The sequence below is a fragment of the Pagrus major genome, chromosome 16 (assembly GCF_040436345.1).
Source record: "Pagrus major chromosome 16, Pma_NU_1.0".
NCBI lineage: Eukaryota > Metazoa > Chordata > Actinopteri > Spariformes > Sparidae > Pagrus > Pagrus major.
In genome coordinates this window covers 21,906,761-21,934,575 of record NC_133230.1, presented here as the reverse complement: position 1 = coordinate 21,934,575, position 27,815 = coordinate 21,906,761, and the positions used below count along the sequence as shown (strand labels likewise).

Below are 27,815 nucleotides of genomic sequence, written 5' to 3'. Positions count from 1 at the left end.
ATACAAACTCACGTACAAACACACTACGCTTTGGTTCTTGTACAGATTACAACAATGAATATATAATGTGTTTGGTAAGCTTACGAGGGACTAGCAGGCAGATATGGTATTATTAATTTAATCAATTAGTTGTCAACTATTAAATTAACCGCCAACTGTTTCTATTATTGATTAGAAAAGGAAAGAAAGTCCTCTGATTTCTGTAGGTCATGATGTCATAAAAGACATTTTTGGCCATTACTCAACAGTTCATATGATAATTATGGGAACATTTTACACAAACGTTTGATAGGAAAAAAAAGTTGAAGTTGTCACATTTTATATCCAAAAGGTCAAAGGTCAACTTCACTGTGACATCATAATAGGCTCCAAAAAATTTTCTGGACATGATTCAACATCATAGCTCAGGAAGAGCAACTTGACTGGTGCGTGGAGGCATACAGGTGTGAGGCGGTGATTCTGGATCTCCATTTTCAGACTTTTATAGACTAAATGAAGGATTAATCAAGAAATGAATCGACAGTGAAACTAATCGTTAGTTGCAGCTCTAGATATTTTTACCTTCAGGTAGAGCCAGGCCCTGTTTCCTGTCTTTGTGCTAAGCTAAGTTCATCAGCTTCCGATTTTCTGTACAGACACGAGAGTGCTATTAATCTTCTCAAATAACTGCATTAAAGCAAAAAGGCACATTTTCCAAAATGTTGAGCCTTTCCTTTGAAAAGCTGTGAAATGGTTTGTGGTAGGCACCGCCTTGGTTGCAAAATTAAACTGATCTTGATTTGGCTTTGCATTTATTTTATGTATTTTTTACTCTTCCTGACTCTCTTTCCTAATGTCCCAATATTTACCTGGACTCATAAATGTTTAAGCATATAGACACTCATGATGACCATGCAGCTGTGAAAATATTTGCTATTTTTGTACTCACTCCTGTACACTGGACTAACCCATAGCATTTGTAGCTGTTTTATCATGTATTTTTTTGAATTCATTGATGTTAATGATGGATGTGTATTTGTAGTCGATCACTGCCATTAAGATACCTCTGCACTGCACCTACTGAATGATGTGGTGCTGGTAGTACCTATGTTTACTCAGCAGGGGGAGGTATTCCGCTTTGATATACCAAACATGCTGCTGCAGGTATCTCAGTTCATACAGTTACTAAAATATTGAATTGTGAAAATCTGTATTCGGTATTTATGTTTTTAGGCTATTCTTATTTAATCGATTTGGTAGCTGTAGCCACTACATGTGTTTGTTTTGAGCCTAAACATGTCGATAGTTTATTTTTTCACATGTTGAATGAACGGTTGCATTTATATGAGGGTTCTTTAGGCTCACCTTGTGTTTTTTATGTTTAGGCCTGCTGGTATTAGTGATTTTGTTTTAGCAAAGGTATCTCACATAGTTCTCTAAAGATTTGAAGGAGAGATTTGTGCCATTCAGAAATATTGATTACTGTGGAAGAAAGAAATCATCCTCATCTTGCTCTCAGTGTTTATTTTTAATGGCCTGGTGCATTTTTATTTCATTGTGTTTTTCTGTATTCATTATGTAGCTGAGGATGTTATGCCTCAACCAAAAATGCATTCTATGCAATATACTGTCTTTCACATGTTCATCTAACCTAACTGTGCCCTAAATAAATCAGCATATATTGATCCTATTCGTGTGAGTTTGATCAGTTATACAGAGTTTTGTTTCAGTGGTACAGAGTGAAACCTGAACTCAGACTTGGCTAACATATTAAAATACCACAATAGTGTTTTACTATTGAAAATAAATGTAACAGTATTTTCCCCTTTTTAATTCCACGTGTACACATTTTCATCCATTTCATTTGCAGAACACCACTGACCAAAACCAAAGAATGTGCACACTGCAAACACTGCAGCATCGATACTCAACAAGGTTTGCAGCAGCACAAGAAATGAAAATAATGTTTAATTTGAATTTGAAAGTTTTAAATTAAAGTTTGATGGCGGAGTGTGTACCATGTATTAAAGGGACAGTTTATCCCCAAATCAGAAATGCATATTTTACCTTTTACATGTCACATGATTTATCCATCTGGATTGGTTTGGTGTGAGTTGCCAACAAATTTTCTTTTTGCGTATCACCGTGCAGAAGGAAGCGTATGATTTCTCATCTACGAGAAGCTAGCTAACGTTACAGCTCAGCCAAGTCGGACACATGTTTGCATCCCGCACGGTCACGACTACAAGCCTCTCGTCCATGAAGCATGCTTCCTTCTGTATAGTGATCCTGATGGTGGGTAGAACATAGTTCCTATGTGAAACTGCTCACAGCAAGGTCTGTGGATGATCTTGAGTAACCAGGTCATGATTTCTGGAAAGAGACACTGGTGAGTTTTTCGAAAGTATTTTTTTGAGCACCACACGCCGAGTGCCATCTAGTTCCATCACATTTGAGAGAAGGCCGACTTCCCTGCAGCTGAGATCTCCAAAACTCTTCAACTTGTGTCAAAACGGATAAATAGCACTACAGGTAAGAGGAACATGTGTATTTTGGGGTGAACTGTCCCTTTAAGGATGACTCTTTACTGCAGCGACCTGGCTTCAATTCCAGCCCTGTCCCTTTGCTGCACGTCATCTCTTCTCTCTCTCCTGCCTTTCCTGTCTCTCTCCAGCTGTCACTATCTGAACAAAGAAGAAATGCCCTCCAAAAAATAATCTTTAAGTTTGATTACAGGAATAAAGGAGAGTGAAAGAAATATAAATTGATAGACAATAAAAGACAGGTTTTGAGAACAGTGACAGATAATACACTCTAATCATTATACATATTGCAGTACTACAGTATATTGACAGTGTGTTATGTGTTGTAGTCGTGTGGCTATGAGGCCTGTGACCCAGTCAGTTTCATACTGCACAGAATTTCTCCTTTAAAACATTATTACAGATGTAACATCAGGGCTGATTCGGTGGTAACAAGGAGGATTGAGTTGTGATTCCCCCACTTTCTCCTTTTTAAAAAAGATTTGTATGAGCATTTCCTCCACATGTAACATCTCATCCCTCAAACTGAAATAAAGAATCCTTACACTTTTACTTCTGTTCATTTTGTAGGAAGTTGAATTAGTGTCAGTTCATTTGCTCAATCACTCAGTAACTAGTGACAACTTCTCAGCGCCTCTCTGCTCATAGTCCATCAGCTCTTTTTTGTCAGTGGCTTTATACACTTAATGTTCATTCTTGCAGCATCACACAGATATGAAACATCCCTAAGAGTCTCTCTGTGGTGTCCATTAAAACAGTTTGACTTCTTCTCACCCGTCTACAACTCAAAGGTCACTGACCCTCACGTTCTGTAGTTTGGCTGTTTTCTTTGGTAGCTGAGCAGAAGGTGTTATCGCTCGCCCCTTCACTGCTCACAGACTCCAGTGTGTGGATGAGGTTGTCCAGCCCCCACAGGTAGCCATCCTCCCGGTTGCCTTCCTGCCAGGGAATGCCATGGTTCAACGTCTGGCCGTCTGGTAACACTGTGGTCTTGCCAAAGTCAATCATCCAGACCTGGGCATTGCCCGTGTGGTCATGGATAAAGAGGAGAGAGCTGCCAATGACCTACAAAAACAAAAAGTGTTTCATGTTAGCTTTTGCTTCTCTTTTTTCCTGCCTCTTTTCATCCATCAATCCATTAATACGAATGAGTGACAAATTAAAATAGTTAGCTTCTGTTAGTGTAATGGATAAATACAGTGAAAAGACTACTTTCATCCACTCCAAGTGGTCCATCCAACAAAACATTAACAGTTTAATTATGTGAGAACATTATTGTAGGTTTCAAAATAGTACTATTATACTATTAGAAATGTTAAATAACACCCAATTTAGAGTCAATTCAAAGGAACACATTTGTAACAATGGTTTCTTGAGTTCATCTGACTGGTCTGTGGTCTCTAAAAAGTTTGCTGAATGGTTTGATAATGAGTTTGAAAATCACATGGCAGACTTCACAGTCACCACATCTCAACCTAATTAAACACCTATGAGACATTATTCACGTACGTGTTAGAGAGCACTCTCCACCTCTCAAAATACAAGAATATCTTTTGTAAAAAACTGTTCAGAACACTTTCAGATGAAGTTCTTGCTGCAGCACTTCACTTTTGCACTTTATGTTTGCTTATCCTTTATTTTGTCGTCTTTAGATCAGTCATCACCTCGTGTTGCTTGAAGAACTCCGACATCTTCAGGGCCTGCTGGATCTCCGTCAGTCTGCTCAGGTATGACTTCTGCATTTCAAGAAAGCGTAAACAACAAACATTACCTGACGACCATGATTTAATTTCATATATCTTTTAATCTGAATCTAAATTAGTTTTACATAACAGTAGAGACTGTATATTTGGGAACCTCTCACCGTATAAGAAAACCCAAACAACATTGCAGTGTGAATATTTGCTTTCTGCAGTTCAGTTGGAATTACTCTGTAGTTTTAAATGCAATTCAAACATCTCGAGGCTGTTGACATTCATGATTAGACAGGCCGCGATCTCTGTCAAATGTGAGGACTGAGTATACAAAATCATTTACATTAGTCCAAACACTGAACACGGATGTGAGAGCTTACTTAAGCGGTGTGTTTGAAGATAGTCTTACAGGTAATACCTGTAAGTATGTTTTATGTTTGTGCAGAAGTGAACTTATTGCCACGTACTATGATGCTGACGTTCCCTTCAACAAAGTCCGTGAACACCTGGATGACATCCTGCTTCGATCTGGTTTTCTTGAAATCAGTTCGACAAGTACCATCACATTTCTAAAAGAGAAGGAAGGGGCTGCATAAGAACATTACATATTAAAATTACTTCAGACAAAGTCATCTACTTGAGAGCACATTTTATAACCTCAGCCAAGGAAGTTATGTTTTTGGTTGAGCTTGTTAGTCTATTTGTCGGCAAAATGACAGAAAAACTACTGACCCAATTAGTTCACATTCCTAAACATTGCCAGCGGGACAAAACATAGCCATAGACATGACTCCATGTCACAGTCCACGTTGACAGGCACCACTTATCCTCTGGTCGTAGCCTACACATCACACACATTGATCAAAGACTGCAAATTAGCTGAAGCTAGACGTCTTATATGCATCACATTTTCCCATTTTCTGTGACAATGTTGTATGTATCGTCCCTGTTAAATAAACATTAAATAAATAATAAAATAAATAAACTTCATACAGAACTTCATTCAGACTCGAAAAATGCTGCAAGTCCATTTTACCATTTACACGCATATCATTAAAGTACGTATACTATTAATCATATCCAAAATGAGGCTTCAGCTTCAGTTATTCTACCAGTTTTAGAGATATATCCAGACATACAGTATATGTATGCAGATTTGCATCATCAAAGAGTGGACTATTGGCCTCGTAGGTGGTCTGCGTTTTTCAAGTGCTGTTATAGTTTATCATGTACTCTGTGATTCTGCTACAAACCAACAGACTGTACCTGATTAGACTGAATATATGAGCATACTTTAAACCTGCCAAACAAACCATCACCTGATAAAGACGATACAGTGAACGTGTAAGCGATCAGCTGCTTATTTACACATCCAGCAGAGACGGAGCAACCTTAGTATTTCTTTGGAATCATGTTTCTGGTGACCTGATTCATCTATGTCAGACAATCGGCCTCCTTTTAGTTCTGTTTTAGTCCCCACCAAGTCCTGAGGAAAACATCTGCACGCTCTTTAGCTTCTAAACGACCCACAGTGTTCAACAGCTGGTCACATAATTTGTCTTTGTCTGCTGTTTTAGTGGGTTTATCAGAGCTATTTCACAGAAACAGTAACGTGGCACCCTGTGCTATCAAAACAAGCTGAGAGAAGCTACAACGCTCTATTGAGTTGAACGGACCTGCAGTGTGGGGTACAGCAATCCTGAATACCATTTACGGGGCCTTGAAACTTCAGTGAGAATTACCCACAAATATTCAAAGCTCCGTCACATCAGCCACTGTCTAGACAAGCAAAAGATGCGTAGCGAGGGTCAAGCTTGCGTTTGTCACAGCTCTATGCTCGCAGGACAACATTTGTGCATGTGGAGCATGTATCGTTCACGCGCCTGTTTTTTATGTATGCTGGTTTTGAGACAAATCTAATGCCATACAGGAGCTCCATTTCTGGATTTTTATCAGTCTTTTGCCTCTTTTTCAGTGTAGCTGATGCAACATCTCCTTCTGATTAAAAAGAAAACTACCTTGAATCATCCAAATACTGATTTGGACATCAATTACAATGGCAAAGGTAAAGGCTTCAAAGCATTCAGGACAGCCCTAGTAATAACTATTATTAGTTAATCTGGAATTTAGAAATATTAAGTAGAATGACATGTAAATAATGTCCATGTGGCATATCACTCCCTCTACCTTGATCCCTTCTATCCTGAAGCCCAGGGTGTTGGTGGAGCTCATGGTCTCCCTCCACTGCATGTAGCGGGGCTTGGTGACGCCTCGTTGGGAATGCTCCTCAGGAGTCGGCCCTTCGCTGTCCACCTCCACCATCTTATTGTACAGGTCCTCCCTTGGCTTGGGGCGCTCCCGCGCCCGAACAAGCTCCTCCTCCAAGTACGTCCTGAAGCAGCAGGAGGAATAAATCTGTCAGAGACTACTGTGTTCTCTGCCTGTGCACAAACAGTGATGGTGGTTTAGGGTTTGTCCTGCATTCACACCCTTGGTTATTACCATGTAAGACACATGGTTAAAGGTGCACTATGTAGTTTTGGGAAGAAATTTTAATCAGAAGAGAAAGATCTTCTTTTTTTATGCCTAAACAAACTCTCTTTGTTTTCATGACTGAATAAACTTAATAAGCAAACTGACCTTAAAGGACAACATCATTTCATAGTGTTTAACTTTGTTTATATTTGGCGGACCCTGCCACCTTTCTAGCTTTAAACAGTGTTCTGGGGACCTTATTTTCCTCTGAGAACAGCTTGTTTATTCAGTTATGGAAAAAATAGATATTTCTGAGTTTGTATTATTACCTCATAAATATTTAATTCTGAGCTCGTATTTAATTCCCAAAACTATACAGTGTCCCTTTAACAAAAGCACCCTTCTTTTTATGAAGCCAATGTGACTTGAGTATATTTTTATTGAATACAAAGATCCACGAGGCTTTGTTATTAATATAAAAACTTTACAGTAATATCTTACAAAAGACGTTTTTCATTGGCTGCACTTAAAAAGCCAGAAATCAACTTCTTTCTAAAGTTGTTCACTCATGCACAAAACGATGAGCAGTGCATTAAAATGCCCTGACTGCACAGCTGAGAGCAACACACTGTGTGAGTATTAAATTCTGCTGGTGGACAGCACAGAGGCACACACACACACACTCGTCGTATTCATACCAGACAGTAACTTGCAAACAGATGTGAATTTCAGTTTCAGTTTGTGAGCTGCACTTCCTCTGTGCTGAAGAGGGAAGCTGAGAGGAGACTCCAGCGCGCAGCGTTCAACTGTGTGAGCGTCTGAGTGTGTGTTTGTGCAAGTTAGTGGTTTTGCAACTTTGTGGTTGAGAGTGTTTTTGACAAAGGGGAGTCTCCAGGGACACCCTGACTGTGTGAATGTATGTGTGTGTGTGTAGCCTCTAAAATACAGACACACACAGATGCTTAGTAGACAATAAAAAGATGTTGTCCGGGAGTTTTTCGTCATGTGTCTGAGGCACATGTGCATGTAAGTTTACTGCACATGTGCCTGATTCTGTGTGTGTAGCTGTCGTCTGAACAGGAAGTAAAGCTCTCAGAGGGGAGAACGTCCGTACCTGCGTGCCTGTGCTTGCACCAACGTGTGCACGCATATACTCGTGTGCATTCATGCATACATGAACTGTACATGTGTTATGTGTGTGGGCCTGTATATGTGTTTGTGTTTGTGTGTGTATTTGAGCCTGTGCACATGATATTGTGAGGCACCCCGCCCGCTGTGGCAGGAAGCCAAGCATATAGCCTGCAGTTACAACAGGTGTTCCCTTGTAGAGCAGAAACGCTTCAGGCAGCACGTACAGTACTGTCACCAGTCTGAACATGTCTCATTAATGTTCTTTCAAAGAAATCATGAGTGATAACACAAACATCAATTACATAAATACAGAGGAAATGATCTGACGTTATCATTTCAAATTGGCGCTGAGTGTAGCAGAAACAAACACAAAGAAATCTTCCTTTTTGACACAGTTACATATATGGTATATAAATATAAATGATAAATAAATATCCTTTACCTCACTCCCATCTTGCAGTCCATGACATTGGGAAGATCAAAGTTGGCCAGCAGGTCGGTCATATGAAGGAAAGACTCTCCATCTTTCTCCACAACGCCGTGGTAACCGGGAACAAACGGGAACAGTGCGTCATCCCTCAGCTTCTCGAAACACTGCATCTCATTTTCCGAGAACTTCTTCAGGATGTTGCCCTCATCTGCTGCTTTGAAGTTACCTGATCGATGAGATAAAGAGGAACACTTTGGATTTCAGGCGTCAAGGAAAACAGAAAGTGTTTTAACCCCTGCTAGTGTGGTGACTGTGCCCATTCTCTTACCCTACATGTTTCTTTTTCTATAAATCTGTCCAACAAAAATGACGCAACAGTAAACGCCTCAGACTGCACACCAAATGCTGACAGTGGAAAACAGGACATTCGATTTCCTGGTCTTAAATATCACAAGCAGTATGTGATATGATATGAACAGGTCGTACCTTTATGCCCGGCTAGCTGAACCCAGTTCAGTTTTCTCCTCTGAGATGCAGTGAAGGGCCAGTGTACGATCGTCCTTAGCTTCCACCACGGTTTGCTCTGTGAACAAGAAAACAAACAGAAGCGAATAAACACTCTTTGTTAGCACTGAGTCAAGTTTTTTGAGTCCTTGCTCACATAAACAATCTGATAACAGGTCAACGTGCTGTAAGGTCATTGAACTTCAGTCCACCCGATACTGTCTGAACAGAAATCTGATCACATAAGCAGTTCTACCCAGTACATCTGATGCCAGGCCTTTAGTTTTCCACTGCGTGAAACCTCCAATCTAGGTCAGTTAAATGCCATTTCTGTGGAAACTCGTATCTGCACTCAACATCACAATTCAGCATCTGTGGTGATGGGCCTGCAACTTTGATTCAGAGTGAAGTTTAAATCTACCATCAAACATCAGGAGCAGCTTCAGACATTTTCTGGTTATACTGCTTTTTTTTATCTTGGTATGATTTAGAATCACACACAATCGAATTTCAATCTCTCAAGGGGAAATCTGAAGGTTAAAGGATGACAGTGGCCTTGCTGCTGGCCTCTAAACTCCCACTCACTGTGTGATTTTTTTTTTAGTGTCACATGAACTACCAGACTACTTCTTGAGTTTTGGTGAGGATGGCTGAACGCGAGCAAAGATTATTTAAGTAACTTCATATGTTTATTTTCATAGGGCTCTCCAAAACACAGTTTCTCACGCTTCAAGAGTTGCCCGCAATTTTTTTGAAGCTTCGGGCTCTCAAACTTGCTGTCATGATTCACCTGCGTACTTTGAGTTGCCGGGAGTTGAATGAAATGCAGGTTTTGAGACAGCTTCAACACCGCAGTGGACAGGGCTCCAGGCAAGTGTTTTACACTGGCTGCACTAGTGGCTCTAATGTTTCATTTAGGTGCACCCAAAAGTAGCCTGCATTCAATTGAATGTCTAAACACATAAGGTAAATGGATATAAACTAGAATAAAAGGTGCAGGAAAATGTTTTTCATAGTTTAATTACAGCATACCTAGCAAGAAAGTCAAACTCAAAAAGTTAACTTAGTGTTAAAACTATTGTGTCTCATATAGCACTTGTGGAAGTATTTGTGGATTTGCTCTGTTTTTTGTTGTTTTTGTTAATTTTTTTAATACATTTATTTAATCTGACCTGTTGAATATCAGGTGCACCAGTTCGACCAATGAAAATGTTTTATTGCATTTGACAGATTTTTGGGCACATATGTGACCAAAGCGGTCCATTTCCCGCTCTTCACCAGTCTTTTGCCTGGTTTTCATTTCAGCCGACAGTCTCCCTCATTCAAACATTGATTTGGGCGTTGATTACCACGGCAACGGTAGAAGCTTCGAAGCACTTGGTTCAGCCCTATTGTTTTAACTACGGATGACTACAAATATGCTGTATTTAGAAATAGCATGTAGAGCCAAAGCAAGGAAAAATAAGTCATGCTTAGATATCAGAAATGTTGATGCATCAAGATGTGTCGATGAATCTTTTTAGAGTCGCATCGTAGCCCGCTGAAAGGAATGCAGTCAAATCATTAAGCGCCTCATGTGACTGTTTGCAACACATCAGAGTTTGAACTGAATCCTGAACAAAGAAAATGAATAAACAATGGATGACAAGTGAATTATCTTTTATTGGCAGAAATGTTTATTTTTTTTCATGGCTGTTTGTTTAAGGACTCTCCTCCCACCACCCTCACTCCCTCCTTCTTTCTCTTTGTCAGTCTCTCACTAAACACACAAAGCACACACACACACACACACACACACACACACACACACACACACACACACACACACACACACACACACACACACACACACAAACAGAGAAACACAGTAACAGCTTGGATGTTTCACAGAGACACAGGAGTGCTTCACACTTCCGAGGAGCTGCCTGTATTATTCCCTCGCAAAAAAAAAAACTGACCACATCTTAATAATTCACACTTTAACACTGAGAGGATTGTGTTTCTATGCAATCATCCCATATAAAATTATGAGGAACACTCTCCTGTGTTGGAAAGGAAAAGTAGCACACGTTCTCGGATCCTATTTTCTAATCTTTGGAGAGGTCATCTTACTCTGTGTGTTCTGGTTGAAACAGGAAGTGAAACAGGGATTCTCATGTTAGTGAAACACTCAGCTCACGCTCCAGCGTCTCACAGTGAGCCTCCCCACTAATAGCAGAACTCTGCAGCAGCCTTCCAAGTCCCTCTTAAATGTCAGGTGATACGCTTCACTTGCCGCAGCGCTACTTGTTTACTGATAATATCGCGCAGTGAGGTTACTTATATTTTCAGCATGTTAGTGGTTGATTGCCTTATTGACTGAAATAAAGTTGCGTAATATCTTATCTACAGACTTAGAGTTAATGTGAGCTCTGAGTTTTGATGTAAACATAACGACCCTGCAGCTCTACACCCAGTGTTTATATTTTACACCTCGTCTGGCATTGAAACTTCATGTTATTCGCACCACGCTGTCCTGACCAGCCTTGATGACAGAAAGCACAAGAGTTTGTATTGATAACACTTAGAATAACATTACTTGTTCTCTTGAAATAGCAGGTCTGCTTAATGAGAGCGCGGTGCATCAAAAATTGTCTTAAGGCAAGTGGCTAAAGAAGTATTCGGATCTTTTACGTAAGTAAAAGTAGCAAAAAATAATGTAAAAATAGTCCACAAGAAGTTAAAGTCCTGCATGTAAAATCCGACCTATAAGTAACAGAATCAAAAGTCAAAGAAAAATGGCCCCTGCAACTGTTGTAAAAGGGATTTGTGACATTATTGGATTGTTTGTTTTGATGCTTACTAGTATTTTACTGTTGTAGGTTCTGCTGGTCAAAATGGAGCTACTGCACTTTTGGCTACTGCACTATATTTTAGTCTTTCCCTCCGCAGAGTCACAAGATAAATTTGAGGGGTCGTGAGATGATTAATTTGACTGGGAAAAAAAAAAATTGTTATTCTTTTTCAATTGTTTTTTGTGAAATATTGGATAATTTGAACTCTTTGGCTCTTTAACATCTTAAACAAATCAGACAGCTGACACCACACTTTTTTATGAACACTGGTTTAAGGTCTAATAGTTAATTGTATTCTATAAACTTATCATACGGTTTTTAATGTAGAATCTTAATTTTAAAAGTAACTGGGTAACTACACCTGTCCTGGTAAATGTAGGGGAATGAAAAGTACGATATTCCCTTTTAAATGCAGAGAAGCAAGAGTAAAAAGTGTCAGAAAATAGAAACACTCAGGAACCTTAACCGTAATTAACGCTGAACGATTTGCAAAAAGAAAAATCATAATGTGATTAGTTCAACAGATATTGCGATTGTGATATGAGTCATGATTTTCGTAAGAATGCAAAGTTATGCTTTTCTTTTCCACTGAAGAAATACCAAAAATGAACATGGTGTGATTTTTCTTGGGTCTGTACCAAATGAACGTGTGTCCTTTGGTCTGGAATAGTGTTGTTCTGATCCCAAAACTAGAATCTGAATCTATGCGACGATTCAAAATGTAATTTATTACACAAAATGAGACTCCCTGTATGAAACTCTACAGACTGTTTACGACGCGAGTAACTTTTAACTTATTTTTGCTGGCATCAGATCAGTACGCAGTATCGGCAAATACACAAAGTTCAGGTATCGGAATCGGTGTCAGGAAAGAAAAAATGATATGAGTTAGGGCTGCACATATATCGTTCCAGTATCACATCACAAACACATCAATGGCTTTTATTTCCATGAGCAATCTAGAAGAGAAGTCTGTCTGATTTTCCATGATTTAGTTTTTAAGGGTTCTTGGATACATGAGAGCGTGTTGTTTGTGAGTGACATGCTGCTTAAAACTAAGAAATGCAATAAATAAACTCTCCCGTATGAAAAGGAACCTGCTTCTAGGATCGACACCCTCCACACTCGCTTTTTGTGCTGTCAGACACACATTTTCTTTGTCACGCCAGACCCGTTGTGTGTGTATGACACACTCACACAGCACCACGCTGATCTGAGCAGTCAGACTCCTCGATCGCGATGCTGAAAACACAGCCCCCTGAAAGCCAACTTCGCCGATTTCCATCGATGCGTTTCCAGGGGCCGAGGAGAGCATGAGTGAGAAGATGTGACTCACTCAGCCAGGTTGCTAACTCATACCTGCCATGTGAAGAAAGCAGTACTGTCATCTTGAAGTGCTAATGGGATGTAAACCAATGAAAGATTTATAACATCAATTCTGTTGCCTGTTTGTTTGTTCTCTCCTCTGCTGCATTTCCATTAGAAAGCACTTTAATGTGCACTGCGAAGAAAAAGCTACGCTCCAAAGCCAAGTGCTGATACTCAAGTGTTTCTGACTTCCTGATGTGGTTCTTCATTAAATGTCAAAGGCCAGAGCTCAAATTGGTGACTGACCACAAAAGAACATGATTACACAATGGCATGTTAGCCGTCGCTGTACTTTGTGTGTTTGTGTGTGTGAGCGTGTGTGTGTGCGTGGGCTGATGTGTAGGCTGGAGGAGCAGAAGCATAAAAAGTGGCTATTTTCAGAGGTGACACAACCAACATATTTCCATTTAACCTACCATGTCTTTTAGAGCTAATGAAGAGCTAGATTGGACTTTTATTTTGGAAAGCTGGACAATGTTACATTCAGCAGACGCTTAAAAAATAAATTAACCTACACCCTCCTTCTTTCCTTCCAGGCTTAACAGGCAATGTGTATTCAGTCTGTTTAAAAGAAAGTGACAGCCACAGGCCTTGTATGGAGAAGGCAGAGAGAAGTGATAGCACCATAAAAACACACACACACACACCGAGTGAGTAACGTGGTGACAGTGGAGACAAAAAGCAGATTCTGTTGTTAGCTGGAGAAACCAAAAAGGTGACTCACTGAGATCTCAGTCGACTTCCCCACGAATCACATGCAGAGAGTCGAATAAAAGCTCCGCAGCTGTACAAATATACGGCCCTCGGTCCAAATCTAGATGTAAAACTTGAAAATGTGTGCTTCTGAACGACTTTATCAGCCAAGAATGTCAAACAAATTTCCACCCTCGGCACTGAACTGAAGGCCGGTCCTTCAACACTAGTGTGTGCTGAGGGAGGGACGCACAGGAGTAATAAAGGTCAGGGTTGACAAAACATAGAGTGACTTGTTGATCTGACATTTAACATGCAACAGATGCACTTTTATGCATTATTAACGTGCGTAACATGGGCATGAATCATTTGTAAAAGAAAAAAACAGCTCAGACAAAGGCTCTCTGCAGCTTCTCCGTGTTGGTTCGAGTTCACTGCACCTTGGATCATTAAGGTGATGTGAGAGTCTCTGATAAGCCATCAAACATAAGGAGAGATAATGTGATTTCAGTCTCATTTCCTGAAGATGATCCTGTGCTCTCTGGCAGCTTGTTTAATCTTTCTTTTTACATTTCACTCTAACTGAAATCTCCCACATCTTTAAAACAACGTCTGTAGATTGCAGAACAGACACAAGAATGTAGAAGTGACTAATTTCCCACGAGACGTTTCCCGCTGCAGATCTGACTTATGAGATTAGTTTAAAACAAACTTTGAACAAACGCAAACAGTGTAATCGGCTCCTCCGTGCAGTCCGAGAGATCCCACAGGTCTCCAGTGAGGAAGTAGTTTGCTGACTGCTGCTGTGCTCCACTGTTTCTTGTTTTCAAAACATCAGCTCTTTACTGTAACTTGGTAATTATGGGGGATGCTGATGTGAAAACACTATCAGGAGGCCACAGATGGACATATGAAATGGTTTCGTCCCAGGAGTCTCCATGTGGACATAACGCTTTGAATTATTTTAAACATTCTGTAAAACTACAGTGCAATGATTCACTGATAAACCTGCCAGTGACCCTTGAAAACTCACCCACTTTGATATCCCTCTATATAACAGCCTTGACTCACCTCTCCAGTGTCCCCCAGATGCTCCAGAGTGATGATGCCCTTGCTCTTGCTCTCATTGTCACTCAGTAAATCATCCTCGGACTCCACAGCAGAGGACCCGGTGGAGGATATAGAAGAGTTGGACAGTTTCCTGCGCAAGGGACCGTCCACCACATCCTCCCAGTCCTCCTGCTGCATCTCCCGGGAGCAGCCGCCCCCCTCCGGGGTGATGGTGACCTGAGGTACCCGGCGCGCATCCATCACAGCGGGCGCTCCGGTTGCGGACGACGGCGCGATTTGAGCGGCTTTCTGAATGAGATCATCGCATATCTCGGAGGACTTCCCAGCGGTTCTCCGCTCTAAACGCGAGCCCTCGTTTATTCCAGAAATCCCGGAGTCTTTGGAGGTCTTCCTCCTGCACTCTTTGGGCATTGGAGATCGAAATCCGTCGCGAGGACGCACGACGAGAGGCGCAAAAGCCGATTCGCTTTAACCTTCAAATCTGGTCATTTCACTTTCAGAAGCGCAGTTTGAGTTGAAGCGGTCAGTCGATCCTCTGAGGGACTTCCTTGTTGTTTGTTGTCCGAGTTTTCACACACTAAACAGCCTCTGTGAGCTTCTGTGCTCCGTGCGCACTGTTGGAAAGGGGAACCCCTCTCTGCTGGCAGTGTGGCTCTCGCTCCTACGCGGTTTACACACGCGCGCCGGCGCACTACACCAGTGTACAGGGTTTATTATCTTCCGCCTTGAGTCTCTCACTTCCTGACTGAACATTTAAACCAGCTGACAGGTTAAGTTTTCAAACTGGGAGCCTGCACATTTCCCTTTGTTTCACATGAACACGACCCTGAATTAAACATTTAAATCCAAACGAACCATCGGATACACAAAGACGATTCTGTTTTAGCCGCTGCAGCCAAGTATATCTACAGTCAAGCCTCCCAAATGTGGCTTAAATACACAAAATAGTGTCATTTCAAATGCAAACCCAAATGTAGCTTAATGCGAACTTGATTCCTCTAATAAACAGTGTGCGGACTTTCAAAATAAAAAGAAATATTTGGGCATTTGACGAAGCCGTGTCGTTATTTAAATCTGGCGACATAAAGAGGAAGTCCAAATTCAAAATTGAACTTCAAAAAATTCAAAAAGTCTTTATTATCGTGTCGTCGTTGTCCAGGAAGGGGCGCTGCTGTGCGGCTTCACTGCTGACAGACAGATCCTGACCAGAAACAGTCACCACTAAGAGGAAAGAAGGTGTGAAACTGGATGATTAACTGTGCGTCAGGAAAAAACAAATGTTCACTTACAGTCACTGCGGTGACTCAGCTATTACAACACATATTCATTTGAAAGGTGATATTTAATCTCAGTGTGCCTTTATACCTATTATAAAAGTAAACTGAAATATCTGTCAGCTTCATGTTTGGCTGATTTTGAAACTATGAAAGTTGAATTATGTATTATTTGTAGTATTATTATTATTATTATTATTATTAATAATAATAATAATACAAATAATACATAATTCAACTTTCATAGTTTCCAAATTATTATTATTATTATTATTATTATTATTATTAATTATATTAGTATTTGTATTATTATTTGTATTATCTTATTTTATATGTTTTAACTTTTGCAGTATTTTTTGTCTTTGTCTTAGATTCTCTTTTCGTCATTTCACTTTTCTTTCTATAGCCTACATTTTGTATGAGTGTAAGTATTCTGGAGGGAGCTTGAGAACATAAACTTGATTGCCAGTGCCTGTTTCATTGTAATTGTTGTGCATATGGCAAATAAAGGACTTGACTTCATATGCAAAAGCAGTGGTATGGTCTAGGGGTGTCGGAATATGACGGTATTGATGATAATCATGATATCTTTTTAATGAAATATCGATATTGTGTTAAAAACACTACTAATACACACTGCCTCTTAACTCATTTCTTTATGTGTTCTCTTCGTCATAGTAGGTGGCTTACCTTACCGTATCGTACCTTACCTCTAGTTGCCAAAAGTCCCTAAGTGTAATTGTTTTGGTTACAGACTCTCTCTACTTGTATTTTGAGTGTAATTTATTTGCCAAAAGATGAAGAAATACACAATAAATAAAGTTAAAGATGAATTTGTCCAAGCATTTTTTTTCTTCAAATCTTCTAGATATCACGATAAATGAACGAAAGTGAATTCTTTCAGCCACAATAATCATGAAGTGAAAAACTATTATTGTAACAGCCTATGTATGGTCCTTATAGAGTATCCTGTTGTAACAGAGCTGGTGCTTGTTTAATTAACCCAACATTTCAGATTAAAGAGTCCCGCGGAATATACATCTGTGAAATCTGTGGATTAACAGAGCAAAATATAGAAATAATAATACAGTGTTTAAAGAGCCAAAAAACTACACACGTAGCCATCGTAGACAGTCCACACATGAGAATATAGATGCACAAACTTCCTCATCTCCTTGCCATCAGTACGGAAAGGGCAGAGAAGCTGACAAATGACTTTTTTGTGAGAAACCCGGACAACAACCCGGCTGCAGTTACCTGTTGGTAATCCAGCCTTGCTGACTTTGGCGTTGAGTCAAGAGGGCCATTGGGTGTGGTTTATAGGATGGAAAATAAGCAACAGAGGTCATGTCTTAGATATGGAAACATGTGATTGCAAATATTTGAAGACAGAACAAAAGTTTGATTGTCCTCTGCCAGAGTTTAAAACCAGAATGCTGATGTGAAATTTAGGGAACGCCTTGAGAAGTTCGTGAAATTGGCTAACAGCCGCTGTCAAATATGGAAGAACTTTCAGCAAAGTTACATTTATGGTTGATTTTGTCTGCATCAGCATCAGCAGGTCACTTTGGCCCTTCAGGAAGTAAAGGTCTGGTGAGTGGATTTTCCTCTGACGGCAAAGTACTGACCTTTTTAACACTTGTTTGTTTTTCTTGTATACAAATGCGGTGTAAGTTTACACTGACACCTAACAAAAGTATTTCCCTTTTTCTGAAAAGAGCTGATTTTTTTAAAATATTTTCAAACCTGTATTGATCACGTCCATGTTTGCTTGTACCTTGCTAAGTTCCTTGGCAAATTACTGCCACCAGCTGTCAGTCAGTGAAATTGCCTAATCCCTTGGTAGAGTATGTGGAAAAAATGTGTTCACCGTTGTGGCATGTGCATTATCATGCTCACACTCGTCGAGTCTGAGATACAATCAAAAAGGGTTCTTGAAAATATTGCTCCATAGTGCCATTACAGGGAAAACCTTTAAGATAAAGAATGGGAGTTTTAGGCTGTAATTCAAAAGTTTGTCAGAGTCTCACCTGATGTGAGTGGTGACCTGTTGGTGGACATCGGTTCAGGTACCTCCCTTTATCAGGTGCTGTAGGCTCTGAGGTTTGTTATTTTCAGGGATGAGGACTGCAAGCTGGAGGGAGGACAGCGTGGACACAATTATAACTGATATATCCTAATGCTGAAATAGTTACAATCAATGATGAGGTGTTCACTCATTCACTATAGTGAATGAAGTGGCTTGTTTTCATCATGCCATTTTCTTTAGTAAGTAAAGTTTTATAGGGAGTATGTATGAAATGTTATCCAGAGACCAACGTTGATGTGTAGATAGTAAAAGTCAAGCACGATAATCATTAATCATCACAAAATCCTGCAGATGAGATGCTGTATAGGCTATTTTAAGGCTCACATCAGTATTCAGCTCCGGGGACCCTCAGCCTCTGGCCCCTTCCCTCAGCAGGGGCCGACCAACAGAGAGTCAGCCCTGATCTGGTGGCTTACACCAGAGCCCAGGGCCACATTCGAGGCCGCCTGCGTGCTGCCAGAAGCCTTCTTCTCAGGTGAAAATCCCTGTGGTCCAACTAGATGAAGCTCAAGTGTGTGCGCTTGTCCATAAGAGACGGATTCCCTCTGATCAGGCTGGTATGGAGGCCTATTTCCACAAGTCCAATTGAGATCATTTGACATAAACGTGGATTTTTGTATCTCATAATTACTTTTTAATCTCATAGTTGTGATTTTTTTATCTCATAATTTTGACTTTTTATCTCATAATTTCAACTTTTTTATCTCATGGTTCTTTAAAATGGGAAGATTTTATCCATCAGGTTTAATTTTCTTCTAGTTTTTTTCTTAAACTGGTGGAAATGTGTTTGTTCATGGGTAGGTTTACACATCATCTCCCCTTTGTTATGGCCATGGCGTAACTCCGTGCTGGGACAAAGTCACCCCAGTCCAGCAGGCGGCGCTCATGCGCCAATCCGCAGAGAGCAGAAGAAGAAGTGTGCCGCTGGTTGTAGAAGCAGAGTGAGACCTATTTCTTACTCTGTGCTGAGGAGCAGCTCTGCCGGGGTCAGACAAACAGCCACCGTGACAACCTCTGGTATTTCCTCCTGTTTTACCAATCATGTTTGCCGTCAGAAGCGCTCTCCGCCTCGGCTCGAGGTTATCCATCCCCGCGGTGGCGAGGAGAGGATGCGCCGGAGCTTCCATCCCGGTGGACGATGTTGTGAACGGACTCACCGAAGACCAGATACAGGTTAGCAGCACAGCTAGCTAACAAGCAGCACAAGTTTACTTGTGTTATCTGTGCATATAAGCAGATGGTGGAAGACACGGAGCCAAATTCACTCTAATAAAGATAAGTCACAGTATGGTTAATGAGTTTCACAGAGAAACAGGAGTGTTATTTAAGGCAGCTGTGCACATGACGTGATGACATAACATCAGCCAACAGGCGCAGATAAGACCTTGATATTAGCCGACCTAGCTAACCAGCACTCCACAGCTTCATAATGTTAGTCTAAATTAATTTTCTTTTCACTAATTTCATCACTGAAGCAAGTGCCACTTATAATTTCTCTATTGGCAGAGTTATATCTTTAACCTGCTTGTTGTACCACAGCTAGCCCAGATGGCTAACATAGCAAGCTCACTTATCTTGAGGGAAAGTGGGTGAAAGGTGAAAAGCTCATCCAAACATGCTCTCCAATTAAGATTGGTCATTTAATGGCAGCAACACGACAGCAGGTCAGTGACGTTTGGCACAAAGTCATCTTCACTGGGCACTGTGTGGGAGGAGGGCAGGGGGTGTGGTTCATATAAGGGATTTGATTGGATGAAGGTGGCTGCCCTCCAGACCTGGGTGTTATGAAGTTGAATATACCTGTGATTCAGTCTGAATGATCATGAAATACCTTTGTAACACATTCTGCAATCCAAACAGCACACTTATATGTTTATAGGTAAAGCTTATGAGCGTCTCAGTCTGCCATGCAGGCATATGAAGGAGGGAAAATGGGAAGTGAGAGCAATCATTATTCAGTGAATAATTAAATGAGTTATTTTAAAGTCTTTTGTTTGTGTTGTGTCTTTTGCTCAGCTCAGGCAGACGGTTCGTAGGTTCTGTGCAGAAAAACTTGCACCTCATGCTGACGAGATCGACAAGAAAAATGAATTTGCAAGATTGCGGGTGAGTTGAAACACTCGGACACAGTCATGTCGTTCTACTTGTTAATTTACTGTCAGACTGAGAGCAGGATTTCTGTCCCGGTAACTTGTTTTGTTGCCTCTCCAACAGGAATTTTGGACAGAAATGGGCGAGATGGGACTCCTCGGGATCACTGCTCCAGGTAAGACACACGGAAGCTTGTTCTCATTTATTTGTTTAATCAAAGCATAGACAGGAGGCGGCTGTCTTGTTTTATAATGCTGTTAAATTAATTCACTCTCTACATCTCCATCAGTCGAGTACGGCGGCACAGGATTGGGTTACCTCGATCATGTCATTGTGATGGAGGAAATGTCACGAGTGTCCGCGGCCATCGCTCTCAGTTACGGCGCCCACTCTAACCTCTGTGTCAACCAGATGGTGCGCCACGCCAACGAGAAACAGAAGGAGAAGTACATGCCAAAGGTCAGGACCAAACAGCTCACTCTTTACCTTCTAAACTGCTTGAAATTATTCAGAAAACCACAACCTAAGATGGATTCAATTCTTCACTCTCATCGAGGTCTTTTCTGTTCACAGTTGATGACAGGAGAGCACATCGGAGCCCTCGCCATGAGTGAGCCCAACGCCGGCTCTGATGTTGTGTCCATGAAACTCAAAGCAAAGAAGCAAGGTAGGTCACCAGACGAGTATGATTTATTTATTCCTCTGCATTATTGCTCTTGTGTAGTTTTAACATTTCATTCTTGTCTTTAGTTTATGAAATACATTGATAAGTAGATTGTAGATAAACAAATGTACCTGGCATGATAACATCCCAAGGTGTACCCTGAAACTGGTATATTGCTGCAATCACTGCTTGTCTTATATTTAATTTCATATATTAATACTCATGCATGTACACAGTATAGGCCTGCCATCTTAAATGTATCACCATCAAGTATTACATGATATGCTCTGGTTGCTCTGCTGATGATCACAGTCATTAATTAGTCGTTTCATGGGGATTGTCCTGACTCAAGGTTTGACAAAAACACTGTTTGCATTCAGCCATTTTCACACTGAATGTCACATTCACCAAATGCCTCTGACGCAACAAGGTTGAGAATGGCTGATCCTCTGACAGTTTACACCATCTCACATCACTTCACTGACAAGCTCTGATTAGAGAACTATTTTGGATGTTCATTTTGCAGTCGGGACAGAGAACAACTTTCCATCTCTTGCATCTTCCATCTCATCGTCTCTCTCACAACATAACTTAATTCAGAATCTTTAAATTTTGGATATTTCTCTGAAGGATTTTTGCAAATCTGCCTGTGTCATTTTGGAGCCATATTTCCTCAGCTAATCAACTCTCATAAAGTTTGGTGTCTGTATACAGTGAAAAGAGGACCTCACATCTCATCTTGGTAGATTTGCCACTGCAAGGTGGATTTAGACACTTCATAAGTTTTTTTAAATGTGTATGGGAACACAGACGTGCAGCAGGTTTAGCCGATTCTGCTCAGAAGAGATGAGCAGTCTGTATTTTCTCCCAGAACTCAGAGTCAGTGATTGCGACATACAGCTGCACTAGGTGGAGAGAGAGTGGGCTGAGCATGAGCCAAGGAAACCAGCGAAAGAACAACAATGGCAAAAATGTATCAAATGACAATGTGAAAACAATGTGACAGTGTAGAAGGACTAACTTCTTAGGATGAACCTACAGAGAATTATCACTTGAAACTGCAGCTTCGCTCGGCTTTATGGAGCTTTATGCTAAGTTATAGTCATTGTTCAGCTGTCTGACCTAAATATTTACTCTTTTGGTTCACCCTCACTGCTCTCAGAGTGTTGTTTTTTTAGTTGGCAAGGGAGCTGTTCCCAGCAAAAAAGCCCTAAAACCTTTGTTCAGCACCAAACAGCAGACAAACACAGTTAGCGACTAGCTGGTGAAAATAGTAGAGAATTTAGCAGCTAAAGATTTTTGTATCAGGAAACCAGGAAATGTGATGGTCTAAAGCTTTTTATAAGAAGGTAACTATTAAATAATCAAACTCTCGGGTCTGCACAACTTCTGTCTTTAACCTCTGAAGAACATTTATAAATGTGTGCTCACTCAAGATTTAACAATGGATCCAGACAAATGTTTTTCCTGCAGTGTAACATCTATTTTGCTTCCTTGTTAAGTTTTGTTTTATGTTTACGTTTTTCTTCAGGCGACCACTATATTCTGAATGGCAACAAGTTCTGGATCACAAACGGACCAGATGCCGACGTCCTCATTGTTTATGCAAAGACGAATCCTGAAGCCCATCAAAAAGGCATCACGGCTTTCATTGTTGAAAAGGTAAATCCAGACTCGTGACTACGTATTCTCATTTGGTCTGTTGTGGGGATCGGCCTCGCATTTTGTTGGAGGGATATGATCAAAATTATGCTAAGGCACAAGAATCGTGTTTGTGTTTTGTAGGGAATGCCAGGTTTCTCTACTGCACAGAAGCTCGACAAACTCGGCATGAGGGGATCCAACACCTGCGAGCTGATCTTTGAAGACTGTAAAATCCCAGGTTTGTGTTTAAATGCACACTCCACCATATGTTCACATGTGTAAAAACAGGTGAATCCACGTATGTCATTTTTTGTTTGTTTTGGCTCATTTCTTTGTTAGTGGGCTTCTGATTTCTTTTCTTTTTGCCTGTTGTAGAGGAGAACATCCTTGGACCGTTGAACAAAGGTGTTTATGTGATGATGAGCGGCTTGGATCTGGAGAGGCTTGTGCTGGCGTCAGGACCTATTGGGTAAGCTCATACCAGAAATAGAATTTAATGTTTAAAATGTGAGAACATTATGTAGAATGTAAGTGCATACAGTAAAGTCCTTTAGTTACCCGAATCCGGTCAAAACAAGTGAAACAATTTGTACGTGTTGAGTTATCATGTATCTACATGAGCAAGCAGTGTTAGCATTTTACTTAGCCTATTGTTGTTTGCATTACTTAAATTGAGTCATAAGTGAGAACTGGAACAAGATTTTTGTTTTATCATTCCTGTTCAGCATCATGCAGGCAGTCTTGGACTTTTCCATCCCTTACCTACACGTCAGAGAGGCTTTCGGACAGAAGATTGGACACTTTCAGGTTTGACCTTCAATCTTTACTTTTACACAAAAAACAAATTTTGAAAAGTTACAAAAAGTGTGCTTTGCAAAATGTAACACCTGAATTTAAAAGTATAATTTGACTTTGACGCAAAGTAACGCACTGGTTTCTGTCATCTGTCTAAAGCTGATGCAAGGCAAGATGGCCGACATGTACACCAGGCTGAGCTCCTGTCGACAGTATGTGTACAATGTTGCCCGGGCTTGTGACAAAGGACACTTCAGTGCAATGGTAATGAATTGAATCACTTATCCACTTCTGCAGCATTGAGTTTAGAAATTAAGATTATTTAAATTTTACTACAAAAGTTGAACACAATTTGTGATTATATGGATATTTATGGATATTGTCATTGCATTTGTGTGCAGCAATTTGTTTTTCTTTTACAACTTCTGTAAATATAACTTAAGATAACTTAAGAAAAAATATTGCGTCAGTGATTTATAATAAAAAGAGAAGATTTTGAAATGATCTGAATGCATCTCCTTCAACGATGTTAATTACAGTTGATTCAAGACTTATAACTTGAAAAATATTTTATTTGTTTGGACTGTTTGTTGAAGGGTTTAATGGCAACATGCAACATATCATTTGGAATATTTCTACCCATAAAATTCAGTAAAAAGTTCAAAATCTGATGATGATTGGAGGGGGGGGGAGAAAGTCTTACTAATGACCAGTAATATCTTTAACATTAACAGTATGTAAGGTCATACTGTACATGTTATGTATGTAGTTGACTATTCATATCGTAATAAAATGTTGTTTAATTTATTCTTTAATTGATTCTATTCATTTGTATTATTTCGTAGAACTCCAGAAGTCAGCATCTTATATAACTTTTTCTTAAATTGTCACGTCATGTGTGTCCCCACCACTGCACACACTGACTGCGATGACTTGTGTTGTCATTACAGGACTGTGCTGGAGTGATCCTGTATTGTGCGGAGAACGCCACTCAGGTTGCTTTGGATGGTATTCAGTGTTTGGGTAAGTGCCAAGAAAGGCGACTGTTTTGATTTTATCAGTATAGCAAATCCTGTGCAGGATTTTCAAGCTGGAACTAAATTTATTAAAGCCAGGAGTATCTAGTTTATAGCAAAAACAACTGATGCAACATAGAGATGAGACTGATGAATATTTCATCTGGGGTTTACACGTAATTTTGAGATGTAATGCAGGTAGTGGTTCGATGTTAACATCGGCGTCAGGAGGAGAATTTTCCCGGATTTTGTACACAGAATGTAACCGTTTATCCAGGAAGATAGTGTACATAGTTTTGTTTCATATTTTTCCCTTTTGATGATCTTGACTAATTTAAACATTTATTAAATTTTGCTTTGCTTAACTTAGTGGTATAAAATCACTGTTTTTTTGAGTATGAAGATATTTGTAGGTAAATAAGTCTACATATGTGCCATCACCCTGCTCTGTTATTTCACACTAACTTTAATTTATGTGTCGCCTCTCAACAGGTGGGAATGGCTACATCAACGATTACCCCGTGGGGAGATACCTACGCGACGCAAAGCTGTATGAAATCGGCGCCGGCACTAGTGAAATCCGCCGGCTCATCATTGGACGAGCCTTCAACGCCATGTACAAATAATCCGAAGTGAGAAATGGCGATTGCTAAAGACTGTTAGAGTGGTTTGCCGTGGACGAACACAGTTACTCACAGCCGGGGCCTTATACTGTATGGACTGTATGAGCTGCTGTTATCAAATGTTTCAGAATCACCGCTTAATTGACACATAGAACACACATGAAATCATTCAGAGTGGACAGTGATCTAACCAGCTGACAGGTAAAATAAATGAAATGTTGATTTTAGTCGATTCAGTGGCCTTTTCTTCTTCAAATGAGTCTACCTTGTTCTGTTGGAATTACTTGATAAATAACTGAACCCTATAAATGGGCAATATCACAGATTTTTCTCTTATGTGCTGAAATGAAATTTGATTTTGGAAATATTTAATGCGGATGTGTAGCAGCCGATACGTTTTTATTTTTTATTCCAACACTGATTTTCATGTATTTAACACTCCAAGAGTGCCAAGAGTCGGGCATCAATATTGTTATAGTAGCTGGTTAGTTTCTCCTTCTACAAACCAAGTGGGCATTTCAAAGTTTACCAGGATGATTCTGAATGCTGAGCCATTATATAAGAGGAGCTGATGCATTATTGAGCGTGTGAAGGGCTCGGTGCTCTGGGACACTTTGTCAGGCCGCTGTTGTTTCTGTAAAACCTGAGAGCATCCAGTAATGACCTGAACAGCGAATATCACTATAGCTGAATACAAAAACTTAATGTAAATGTGTAGAGTTTTCTAACTTCCCATTTATGATTTCAATGCAAACTCGAAACTGTTACTGATCAATAAAGAAAATCAGCTGATATCTGAGTATTCTGTTGTAGAGAATTAGCATTAAAAACAGTTTGTATAGAAATATATTCCACTATTGTATCCTGTCTGTACAGTCTGAGTGGATTTATTTGTCTTTTCTCCAAAAGGACTGTCGTTGTCAGAATGTAGATGTACAGTGTACAATGTATGAAATATAGTTGTTCTGTCTGCAGTAAATAAAAATAAACATTTTATTATTTCTGGATTTAACTTTTTTTTTAAATCAGTTTTACAAAAGTAGTACTCAAAGTGTCACATTTTATGTCTCATGAGGAGACTGTTTTCAAAGTGCTTGATCATTTCTCATCACTCAAAATTCATAGCTAAGGTTAAATTTCAAGAAATTTGAAGAGAACTCAAAAGCACTGAAGTCACTTCACTGGGGATAGGGGCTGCTACTCAGCATTTCAAAGACAGTTCAGTTGTAACATGACCCCCTGATGATGTCATCAGCAGGTTATCTCAACCATACAAATGTATAAGTGAACATCTGCATTACAAACTGGGGATGTGAGCTGTGTGGGCATTCACCAGGCTGGGAGTGTTAAAAAAACAGATGCTGTTAGTTGTGTTATAGTGAATGTAGGACCCTGCATTTTTGGAGTTCGAGATAGAGCATATCTCAGAATATCTGGCGTAGATATTGGTATCCCCATGAAGCTGAGACTTTCCACTTTACAGAAAAACAAAAAACTCAAAATGTGTTTCGGGTCAACGTAACTCAAAATGATGGAGCAGGTCACAAATGTTCTTAAGCATCAAAGCTAGAAGTCATTATTCTGACTGTCTCATCTAATATCACCATGTTATTTTATTATCATTACTATGTGAACAGCAGTTTAATGTTGTAGCTGCAGGATTTAATTATATTCTATAATATATTTTATAATTTCACAAGCTGCTTTTCCTGCTGCAACTGCACTTTGTACTGCATATTGCACTCTGTGTTTGAACCTTGTTTCATATGTAGTTTCTGTACCTGTTTGTGTATCCTGTTGTTGCCCCTTATATAAAGTCCCAATGTTTGCCTCTCTCCTGCTGAATGTTGCATCATTCATCCTTTTTGTTTTGCACCGGCGAAACACAATTTTGTTCCTCTATGTGCTGCACTGTACAAAGATGGATGACAGTAAAGTCTATCTTATCTTTCTTAACAGATCATTTATCATCTTCATCTGCAAAGTAACCATTATCATATGTATATAGTTTATAATATATAAAGGTATAGGTGAGTAAAAAGTACAATATTTGCGTCTAATATGTGGGGTATAAAGTAAGTAATAAAGTCCAGTAAATAGCTCAAGACTAAGTAAAACCAAGCTTCACTTTCTACCACTGAATGCATTATATAAAATAAAGTTTAAAAAAAAAAGCACTACTTTGACGTCTTTATGAACTAAGCAGTACTTCTCCAACAATTACACACTGCTAAATCATTTTCCTTCCTCAAATTTATCTTCTAATCCCTCTCTCAGTAATCTGCCGCTGAAACTCCTCCATCCATCACCTGTTAAAATGATGGATCGTCAACTTATTGCCTCCGATCTATCTCCTGTCATTTCATCTCTGTCAGCGGCCGGGACTCAGGCTGATTGATGTGCACAAGATTGTTTGGTTGGACTTTGATACAGCTCAGTATCGCTCCGCTGTGTGTCGTTCTCGGCTCTCTGTGATAAAACCACTCAGCGCTGAGCTGCAGGATTAACAGTAACATTCAGGGCCGGTTGTTTTATTTCTAAACCCTCTGCTGGAGATAAAAGAGTGACATTTTAGATCTGAAGATGCTTCTTCCTCAGCTCGCTGCAGAAATGATAAAGGCACTCTGTGTGCTCTGTAGCAAGACATGACTGGGCTTGTGCTGAAATGCATTATTGTGCAGATGTGATTAAAGAATAAAGAAACGATGCATGTTTTTATGATCCCTCTGTACCCACTAAACATAGAGCCTCTTGTTTCTAGAAAAAGCCAAAGGGGAGACAGTATTTTTGAATACTGTGGTGATGGGGAGGGAATATTCTTTGATTGAGGAGAAATTAAGAAAGCTCTTTATAAAGTTTTTCGTTTGTGTTTGATTACTTTTACTTCCCTGAATCTC

The 27,815-nt window shown here is 39.9% G+C and overlaps 2 protein-coding genes across 2 annotated transcripts; one reads left to right on the top strand and one right to left on the bottom strand.

Moving 5' to 3' along the window:
* Nucleotides 1-1,789: 1,789 nt before the first annotated feature.
* On the bottom strand, nt 1,790-15,370 carry itpka (inositol-trisphosphate 3-kinase A). Its single transcript, XM_073483232.1, has 7 exons — nt 14,723-15,370; nt 8,739-8,835; nt 8,265-8,478; nt 6,404-6,608; nt 4,684-4,785; nt 4,187-4,258; nt 1,790-3,587 (listed from the first exon to the last, which is right to left on the bottom strand). The coding sequence occupies exons 1-7, from the start codon at nt 15,131-15,133 to the stop codon at nt 3,315-3,317; spliced, it is 1,374 nt and encodes a 457-aa protein (XP_073339333.1). The 5' UTR covers nt 15,134-15,370; the 3' UTR covers nt 1,790-3,314.
* A 3,653-nt stretch (nt 15,371-19,023) lies between these two features.
* Nucleotides 19,024-25,925, top strand: ivd (isovaleryl-CoA dehydrogenase). Its single transcript, XM_073483493.1, has 12 exons — nt 19,024-19,258; nt 20,102-20,191; nt 20,300-20,351; nt 20,466-20,635; nt 20,750-20,843; nt 22,372-22,502; nt 22,626-22,722; nt 22,860-22,953; nt 23,210-23,291; nt 23,439-23,543; nt 24,230-24,302; nt 24,788-25,925. Exons 1-12 carry the CDS (start codon nt 19,127-19,129, stop codon nt 24,919-24,921), a joined length of 1,254 nt encoding a protein of 417 aa, XP_073339594.1. The 5' UTR covers nt 19,024-19,126; the 3' UTR covers nt 24,922-25,925.
* Nucleotides 25,926-27,815: the final 1,890 nt, after the last annotated feature.